This window comes from Arvicola amphibius, chromosome 4, assembly GCF_903992535.2.
Source record: "Arvicola amphibius chromosome 4, mArvAmp1.2, whole genome shotgun sequence".
NCBI lineage: Eukaryota > Metazoa > Chordata > Mammalia > Rodentia > Cricetidae > Arvicola > Arvicola amphibius.
This window is the reverse complement of record NC_052050.1, coordinates 50,679,954-50,689,529: the sequence shown is the minus strand read 5'-3', so window position 1 is coordinate 50,689,529 and position 9,576 is coordinate 50,679,954. Positions and strand designations below refer to the sequence as shown.

The window sequence follows — 9,576 nt, the reverse complement described above, 5'->3', positions numbered from 1 at the left end:
CTGGGGTTGCTGGACTTCAGCGAGCGCCTTTATACACTCGGCCACCTCTCTGGCACACACGTGCACGTGTGCACCCCCACACACACGCACACACACGCACACACACACGCACGCACACACACACGCACACACACACGCACACACACATGCACACACACACGCACACACACATGCACACACGACAGGAATTCTGGTAGCATAGAGGGAACAACACTTGCTGGTCCCAGCATCTTGAAACACCTCCTTTATGTTTTATTCCAGTAAATTCGCAGCTTCAGATGTTACACTTGAATCTATTTTTATCTTTCTAGCTGATTAGAGAGTTCTGCATGTAGATATCCCATTTTCCAAGGGATTATTATTATTAGAGAGAAGGCCCTCTCCCCAATGCCACGTTCATGGCACTGTTATCAAAAAGCAGTTCTCTATGGATGTGTTTATTTCTAGACTCTGTGTTCTGTTCCGTGGCCTAAATGCCTGGTTCTGTATCACTGTTTTAATTGTTATAGACTCATAGTATACTTTGAAATCACTGTTATGGCTCCTGCTTTCTTTATTTTAACGCTGTTTATTTTGGCTATTCAAGGCTGCACTTTTTTTGGCTTTGTTTTGTTTTTGAGGTGCCATATGAATTTTAGGATTGTTTTTCTAATTCTGTAGCATGAATTCTAATTGGTATTAATAATAAAAATCTATAGTCATATGTAGAGATTAATGTTGAAGATCAGAGAAGCAGAACAGCCAAGCACTAGAGAGTTCTTACCTCTATCAATGCTCAGGCCAGAAGGGTTATCCTGTCTTCAGACTGCCTCCTCGAATGACCTCAGGCTGTTTCAGACTGCTCTGCTCCTCAGACCGCACCCAGCTTCGGTCTCCTTCCGCCTTACATTCCTCTCTCCGCCCAGCCATATCACTCCTGGCTCCACCTCTCTAGTTCTGGGAATAAAGCCGTGGGATCCCAAGTGCTGGGATCACCTTTGTGTGAGCTCTGTTTCTTTTGTAGACAGATTCAGTCTTGTGTAGCCTTGAACTAACAGAGATCCCTCTGCCTGTTTCCCGAGTCCTGGGATTAGAGGTGTGTGCCACCAACTCCCTGGCCTCTAGTGGCTCAGTTGTGCGCTCTGATCTTCAGGCGCGCTCTATTTGTTAAAGCACAAACAAATATCACTGCAGTTCTGGGAATGATGTCACTGATACTCTGATAATGACTTCTCTGAATCTGCAAAATGCTCTCCATAGCATGGCTGTTTTAATGATGCTGATTTTTCTATTTCTTCACATTCTCTCCAGCGTCCTCAGCGCCATACGCTTTTAGTTGTACAGATATTTCACTTCTTCGGTGAAGTTTCTTTCTAGGTATTATTGTTTTGGAAATGAGATTACTTTGTTTGCTTCATTTTCAGGCAATTGACTATTGATATTCAGGTGCTACCGATTCCTGTATGCTGCCACCTGGCTACGCTCACTTCCTACTTCTAATAGGTCAGTTTTGGTAAAGTTATTGGGTGTTTCTATATAGGCTTATGTCACCTATAAGTAGTGACAAGCTGGCTTCTTTTTCTCGGTATGGGTGCCTTTATGCTTTCCTCCCCTCCTGCTGGGAACGTGTTTGTCCATCTGTCTTCAGGGCCGAGACTCTGGGCTGGACAGTTGTTAAGGTTGGCGGAAAGAATAGAAATGGAGAGGAAGCTTTATCACGGGTCTCAGGAAAAGGCTGAGGAGAATGAGACGCAGCTTGGGAGGGGGCCATGGCAGTTTGATGCTGAGCTGGGAGATGCATGGGAGACTTTAATGCAGGTGGCCAGAGGGATGTGTTAACTGAGGATTCAAAGAAGCCTAAAGTTAAAATTCACTGTTAAAAGCCACGATTCCCAGTTACACTGGGCCCATCAGCCATGACCAATGTCATTTAGTTTACAGATGTTAAAGAAACCCTTGAGGAAGAAATTTTTGTCTCAGAAAGACATCTTTCTTTGTTGCCTTTATTTGAATAAGAAGGCAGGAAACAAAATAAGGCCCTTTTCCCTCGCCTTCCCTCACTTTAAATAACCAAGCTTTATCATTTAATCAGACTTTAATTAATGTATAAATGAGATCCTTGTGGGGAAGAGAAGTGAGTAACAGGGATTTAAAGCTAAGGAAGGGCCCAGCTGTGGAAGGTTCCAGATTCTGAAATGCAATGGGAATGACCTCTGTGTATTCCCCAGGACTGTGTGATGGGCAGTTATCTAGTCACCAAAGGATGTGGCCAAGGACGAAAGACTGTGACGATACAAAGAGAGCGTGGCTTCCCCTGGGGCTGAGATGGTGAGGCCTCTCAGATAGTCACACTGTTTTCCACCATGCTGGGCTGGAGGTACTCATAGGGCAGATCCAGGCCTGCGTTCCTGACGTCAATCTCCTTGTCCATGACAGCCAACTCCTCCTGAAACTGCTTCAGCACAGCCCGGGGCTCAGGGCCTGAGAAATATTCCTCTGTATGATGCCCCAGGGCTACCTGAGAGGGAGAAAATGAAATGGCTCAGGCCCTTGGGCTTCTCTCAGGCAAGAATCCTGCCCTGGGTCAAGCTGCCTTTCCCACCCCAGGCCAGGGTCCAGGTATCTGTGTCTAACCATGACAGGCTGGCGTCTGCCAAGGAACTTGGTGAATGTCATCTGCATCCGTGCCTGCTGGAGAGTAGGCATCGCATCCACTATGTCCTTCTCTGTCACATCCTTGGAGGTCGGTGGGGGCTTCCGCATGGTGCACGGGCCATTGGGGATCCAGGCGTACCAGTCCAGCTGCAGTTAGAAGACCCACTCACAAACTCAGGCCAGACGTGTGATGGTTTTCCCCCTCTCCTACATCCCAGATGATCACGTGGATTACCTGACCCTGATGGGCAGAAGCATGCTGACCAGTGCACGTGAAGATGCACATGGTAACAAAACGGCAGAGCTGAGCCCTGGACTCTAAGGATAGGGGAAACCTGGGTAAAATAAAGAGAGTTAAATTTGAGACCAGCATATGGGGCAGATCCCAGGCAGGCAAAAATTACATGGAGATACATAAAGGCCTTGTTCCAGTCATAGTCTCCAGAGCCTACGTACAAATAGTGTACAAATAACGTACACTGAAAAACAGATGTGTAATGGAGACCATTACAGAAAACCATAGCCAATCAAAATGCAGAGTTGTGGAACCCAGCCCCAGTGGATACATCTCCAACACAACTCGCACACCTAAGGCTCAGGGTTCTTCCCCAAGAGGGGCAGAGAGATTGTAAGAGCCCGAGGATAAGGGAGTTTGCTGTGAGGTTGTGTCTCCTAAGAACATCGGAAGCTACGCCTGTGGGAGGATGAGAAGGCAAAGGAGCAGCAGGAAAGGGTGAGCTTGGGGCTTCTGGAGTCCCGGGAGACACCCAGGGAAAGGATTCAGGGTATCAGATGAGGAACATTGACCGATGTGTGGGCAATGACGCAATGTAACTCGGGAGGACCCCGTGCTCCATGCTTACCCCCGCTCCTGGCCCCTCAGCAGTCCGATCTCAGTGATCTCTCTGCACCAGACCTGTAGCTCAGGGTCATCCTTCACATCCTGGTCACTCTTGTAGAAAAGCTCGACCATCCTTTCCACATACCTGGGCCCCAGAGGAGAGGGTGCTCAGCCGCAGGGCCACGCCTTTGGGAATTGCTGCCCCGCCCCGCCCCCACTTCTCTCCTTCTCTGTCCTCCTCACCGACTGATGATCTCCCACAACCTGAGGGCATCCTGGGCATAGAGAGAAGATTTCACATCCAAGAGCCCACGGTCAGCCAAGTCATCCGGAGGGCAAAAGGAGCGGTAAGTCAGACAAGCTGTGGCTCTCTGGAGAATGTCCACGTGGCCTCCACTCCCTGTGCTCACCACCTGAGGACAATCCAGGGTTAGACAAGCCAGGGAACAGGGTGGGGAGAGATTGGGACCAGTACGAGGCAAGTGAAGGACACCCTTCAGTGAGAGAAGCAGAGTTTGGGGGGAAGAACGGGCAGGGGAGATACCCTTGAAAGACCCCTCCTCCTTCACCCATCCCTTTCCATACCAGATCAAAAATCCCCCATTCAGAGACAAGATTATTCCGCGCCAGGATGTTGATCTCCATGGTGTAGCGAAAGTGGGGGATGAGGAGCTGGTTATGGGGAAAGAAATGAGATATAGTCAAACAACAGAATGGCAGGATCCACAGGGCAAGGCGAATGGAAAGACCCGTGCTAAGAAGAAAGAGGAACGCTTACAGGAGACAGAGAGTCCTTCCCTTTGGAGGACTGGGTCCCGGTAAAGAGAGATAGAGAAATATCTTCCCAAAGTCCTCCAAGGTCAAAGGTCAAGGTCTCGCTACTTATTTGCACACTCTTGTGTTCACTGTCGTAATTCCAGCAATCACTGGATCCCCACTGCCTTGACCAGGACTCATAGTGTCTGTCTCTCTTCCGTCTGTCTGCCACTGTCTCTCTTTGGCTCTCTTTGTCTGTTGCTGTCTCTCTGTCTCTGCCTCCCCCATCTCTCCTTCTCTAGGTATTCAGTGTCCTGTAGAAGAAAACTCTTCTACACCCCTCCCCTTCCCTCCCCTTCTCTTCCCAGAAGGATCCCAATCTTTCATTTCTCCTTCTCAGCTAGCATCCTGAGGAGTCTCTACCTTCATGACTGGAAGGCTTTACTCAGCCCACAGCCAGACTCCCAGACTCTCCGGAGGCAATCCTTCGTCCATATTGACAAAGCTCCCTCCCCTGCAGCAGTGCCAGCTCCCTGACTCTTTCTGGGTGTATAACCAGCCTCTCTCTTCAAACACTTTCTTCTCCTGGGTGCTATGACTCACAGCTTCTGCCGCTCCCTCACCTCAGTGGATGTCCGTCTGTCGCTCCTTCCGTCTCTGCCTGCTCTGTAGAGGGTGAGGCTAACTAGAGTCACATCTCAGGCTAAATGTGCTACGGAGGCACCAAGCCCAAATCCTAGAGAAATTCCTGCAGTACAGTGATTTCAGGTACTTCTGTTTCCTGCTGACTGATACCCATATCTTCAACTTCCCCCTCATATACTCCCCTCCTCTCAATGTTTTCAGACAGACGTCTATAAGTATATGGCTCTGCCTTCTCCTCTCCAAGTACTGCAGCTTTCTTGTCTTCTCCCACCCCCTTCCTCCTACCCAACAAGCTAATCACTTTTTAGTATTTCAGTAACACCTAATACCCAGCATAGCCACAGTCCTTCCTCTCTCACTAGGGATCACTCGTTCTGAGTCCCCACGCTTCCCTGCCCCTCAGATGACCCCTCACTCTGAATTGCAATTCCTATGTACAGCTTATTCTTACTTTTTCCCTAGTTCATAGCAAGAGCGCATCTTCAGAATTTCCATAGAAGGGTTTCTCTGTGTGTGTATGTGAGTGTGTGTGCGTGTGTGCGTGTGTGTGTGTGTATGTGTGTGTGTGTGTGTTTGTGTATCCACACAGAGACCAAGACGGCTGCTTCTCCCAATATGCTGCAGAGCAGACCCCGAAGAGTGGCCTCCTGAGGTTGAATAGCAGATGCCCTTAAACACCTTGTATATGGGATGCAGGCTGGGTAAGCTCCTCATTGTGGCCACAGAGATGACCTCGGCCATTAGATGCCCCCTCAGCAGATGTGACTGCAACTGGTGCAGCTGGAAATCAGAGCTTCGAACCCAGATCTTGGCCAGGAGCCAGGCCATGGGAGGATCCGAGGGCAAGAAGAGCGGAGGTGGGGAACATCCGTGTCGAGGTGGATGGAGCTGGCGCAGGGGGAAGAGAGAAATAGGTGTTGAGAGCCTGCGTGTCTAGATCTCTAAAGAGAGTCAACGCTGGGGAAGTCGTGTGCTCCGCGTACCTGAATGAGCATGGGTAAGAGCCTTCCGTCCGGCTCCAGCTTCAGCATGACCAAAGGGGCTGTCACATACTGCTGTTTAAAGATGATGATGTTGGGCTTGACCCCATCCAGCAGGGAGAAGTCAGCCTCAAACAGCGTTCCAGCCTGCGGGATCGAGTCGCGGGCAGACAGAGAGGCTGAGTCACTTCTGAACCTGCTTGCCGAAGTGAATCCTCTCTCTACTACCCAACAGCTTTACTTTACGTGACTGATCTCCCCAGAAGTAAAGCCCTGGATGTACCATTTGAGGTGACATTTCTGCCTTCTACCATGGACCACAATTCCCAGCCTATGTCCTCACACACCCTCGACAAGCTTTAGCCAAATGTAGCACTAATTGCTCCTTTACTCCCTTCTCCAAAAATTAAGTCTTTTTTTAAGTCTCTTCTTAATCCCCCCTTCTCTTTCTCCTCCCTTCTTCTTCCCCTCTCTTCCCCTTCTTTCCCTCCTCCTCCTCCTTCTCCCCATCCTCTTTCTCCTCTTCCTTCTTTCCTTTCTTTGGGACAGTCCCTTTGAGACATGATCTTATGACAGAGCCCTGGTTAGCCTGGAGCTCACTATGTACAACAGGTTGGCCTTAAACTCATGTGGCTACTCCTGCCTCTGCCTCCTACATGCTGGGTTTACAAGCAAAAGCCGCCACATCCAGCTTGTTCAGTCTGGATTTTCTCTCCAGAAGCTTTTTCTTAGGACAAGGGTGAGCTCTGTCTCATGAGAAGGGAAAGGATGAAGGTAGAGATGAAAAAGAGGGTAGGAAAAGAGCTAAGACTATATTGATCATGGCTTTCAACCACAGGCTAATTTTGCACCTCATCGCCCCAAAACATTTGGCAATGTCTGGAGTCATTTTTAGTTGTCACAAAGGATGTGTTTTTGACATCTAATAGGTAAGTGGTTGGGGCTACTACTAGAACCTCACTGTACAGGGAAGTACTCTAAAACAAAGGGTTACGTAGGTCATAGTAATGACATAGTACCAAAGTTGAGAAACCCCAAGTGCTGATGAAAGCCATCACTTTGCAGGCTAGTCTAAAGAAATTGGTTTTAGAAAGGGACCCTGATGCAGGCAGGGGGGATGGATGATGGAGATGCACTGGAAGAGAGGAGGGGAGGAGGGGAGGGAGTAGAAGGCAAAGTGGTGGGAACGGGGGTAAGGAGAGGGAGTTCACACCTGGAGCTCCTTCTCCAGCTGGGTCTGTAAGTCTTGCATCTCTGGAGGCACCACCAGTCGGTCTGGAAGGCTCTTCGAGCGCCTCAGGAGCATGGGGTTTGCACCATTGAGGAACTGGTACCCAAAGAGGGCATCGTCCTTCCAGGATTCACGAACCCGCTCTGAGGGCGTAGGTGGAGAACACTGTGACCTCTAAATTTGCCCTCCCTCTAGTCCGCCCATCTTCTGCCCCCTCCACTCTTCTTTTAAATCCCTGGTTTGGAATTCTGGGTAGAGACTTTGGGAAGTTGTGGTAACTGACCGGCCAGAGCAGTAGTTCCATATGGGAATATCTTTTGGTAATCTTCCAGATTTTGTACACGACTTACAAAATCTAAAGTCCCCTTAATGGCAAATTCCTTCAACCTGCGCAAAGAACAGCATGTAAGATCACTCAAGCGGCCACCTTGCAGCTTAGGCGAAACCGCGCAAACACAACCACGTACTCACACTTTAGCCAGAGTGAAGGAAAAATCAAAATCCTTATCTTCCATGAATCTCTGGTTCCTGGGGAGGTCCCACTGTGTACTCCCTGCTACAGGCAGGATTAACCCTTCCTTCCAGGAGCCCCACCTAGCGGACCAATACAGAGTCCTGAATGAGGCAGTGGTTGTGGGGGAGGGGTGCGGATTTGGAGGACGATCAAAGGCTTTCCTGAACTCACCGATACAGCTTCCTTCGGTCCTCCATCTCCTGTTCTCGATACTTCCTAAACAGGCTCTGAGTGTCGTCGTTTACCTTCAGGGCTGAGAGGCCGACACAAGAGCTTGACTCCTCTCAGGGCACCGCTCTGTGCCAGGGTTGTCCCATCTCCCCTTCTCAGTCTCATCCTTTCTCCTCCCCTCACCCTCATCTCTCTAATCTTTTCCTTTTATTTATTCCATAGCACGTCAAAGACCTCCTTCTTCCTTCAGCGGGACCCCCAGAGTCCTCACCAGTGCCCTCGGACACACAGATCGTCTCGTTGCTCTGCACCCAACTGTAGCAGGGGAAAAAGACCTCTCCTTGGGTCCCAGGGCCCTGCACAGTGACCCACTTGCAGAACCAGTCAGATTCCAACAGCCCTCTGTGTTTGTGCATCTTCACCAGCAGGAGGCGTCCTAGATGCACGGGGACGTCGATCTCCAACTGCGTTTCCTGTGGGATAGGACACAATTCCTCAGCAAGTCTGGGGTCCTCAGTGAGGGCAGCGGTGTCAGTAAGCCCTCAGAGAAGCTTGGCTCCTCTTGCTTCTAAGAAAATAGAGACCTGAACTAAGTGGCGGCGAGGAAGGAACAGGTCGCTCTGTTGGGCTCTAGGCTCCCTGTGCACCTGCTGCGCCCTTAGAGGTGGTAACTCATCCTCGCCCCTCTTTCTCCCCAGGAGTCTCTCCCGTTGCTTTCACTGTCGGCTTTCCTCGGGGAGTAGGTTCACCTAAGCCTGACACTATCCCTGGCCGCCTTCTCTGGGGGTCAGACTTCCTTCCCTCCCCCGCAGTCCCCAGGACTCCTGAGGAGTCCCTGGTCGCCGGGTCTCTGCGAGCCCAGCCGTCGCCCTCACTCACCCCTCTCCGCATTGGTCGCAGCCGCTTCCCGAGGTCCGCCTCCCCATGCTCGCCCACCAGCCACAGCTGCACCAGGTTGCTGGAGCCCGCCAGAAGCGAGTCTCCAGTGACCACCCGGATCGTGTACTTGCCCATCTCGGCTAATCCTGGAACCTGGGAGAAAAGCCACTTTTTAAGAGGATCTGAGAGCCAGCCTCCACGGAGCCACGCCTAGACCAGAGTTTGGTGTGGTTGGGTTCCCCCGCCCACAAGTCTCTGCTCACCCCACTGAGCTGCAGGTATCTGATACCCACCTTTTCTAGGTTTCCCAGCAGTTTGCAAAGATACGGCCCCATCTTGTTCACTTGGCTAAGTCTTCATGCCCAGTCCCGAGCTAAGTACAGCAGCTAGCTAAGCCCCACACCCACCCAATTTTAGTGGAACACAAAGAGCAGCAGGCGGTGGCAATGAGGGCGTGCTTTTCAGTGGAAACGAGCTATCCTTGGCAAAGACGCAGAGGTTTTGTTGAGGTCAGGTACAGTAGGTGTGTTCATTGTTCGAACAGGATAGCCTAGAGAGGGAGTTTGAAGTTTCCCTTGAACCACCCTGAAACGGGACTTTTGAGATCAAGGCTTTAGGCTCAGCATCCGTAATGTGGCCCGTGGGTGTACTCCCTTCAGGATTAAGTCTTCCCACCCTACCTCCCAGGGTTTGGCCACCTTCTTCCTCAGAATAAGTAGGACTGGACTCACAGGTACAGTCTCCCTTGCTATGGCACTCTGCCTCTGTCCAGGTCCCCTTGTGTTACTGTGGGCCAAAGTCCCTGAATCCACTGTGGGTTTTGCTTAAGAACTGCTCTTGCCTCATGTTCAAAGAGTCGATCAAAACAGGTGGCTGAGACCTGAATCTAAAAGTAGACAGAGGTGCTTTTTTGGAGCCATTTCTC

The 9,576-nt window shown here is 50.5% G+C and overlaps 1 protein-coding gene across 1 annotated transcript; it reads right to left on the bottom strand.

Annotated features, from left to right (window-relative positions):
* Positions 1 to 2,217: 2,217 nt before the first annotated feature.
* On the bottom strand, positions 2,218 to 8,786 carry LOC119812811 (polyunsaturated fatty acid (12S)/(13S)-lipoxygenase, epidermal-type). The gene is made up of 14 exons (XM_038327765.1): positions 8,652 to 8,786; positions 8,044 to 8,245; positions 7,773 to 7,854; positions 7,559 to 7,681; positions 7,371 to 7,474; positions 7,070 to 7,230; positions 5,860 to 6,003; positions 5,555 to 5,764; positions 4,061 to 4,147; positions 3,719 to 3,888; positions 3,498 to 3,620; positions 2,870 to 2,969; positions 2,614 to 2,781; positions 2,218 to 2,497 (listed from the first exon to the last, which is right to left on the bottom strand). Exons 1-14 carry the CDS (start codon positions 8,784 to 8,786, stop codon positions 2,318 to 2,320), a joined length of 1,989 nt encoding a protein of 662 aa, XP_038183693.1. The 3' UTR covers positions 2,218 to 2,317.
* Positions 8,787 to 9,576: the final 790 nt, after the last annotated feature.

What these genes read in the sequence shown, in the direction of transcription:
- LOC119812811 (XM_038327765.1), bottom strand. Translation starts at nt 8,786, where the DNA reads ATGGGCAAGTACACGATCCGGGTGGTCACTGGAGACTCGCTTCTGGCG. An exon ending in AGCTGGAGAAGGAGCTCCAG is followed by an intron (nt 6,004 to 7,069) that starts GTGTGAACTCCC and finishes TCGATCCCGCAG; the next exon opens with GCTGGAACGCTGTTTGAGGC. An exon ending in TCTTACCCATGCTCATTCAG is followed by an intron (nt 5,765 to 5,859) that starts GTACGCGGAGCA and finishes CCCCTGCGCCAG; the next exon opens with CTCCATCCACCTCGACACGG.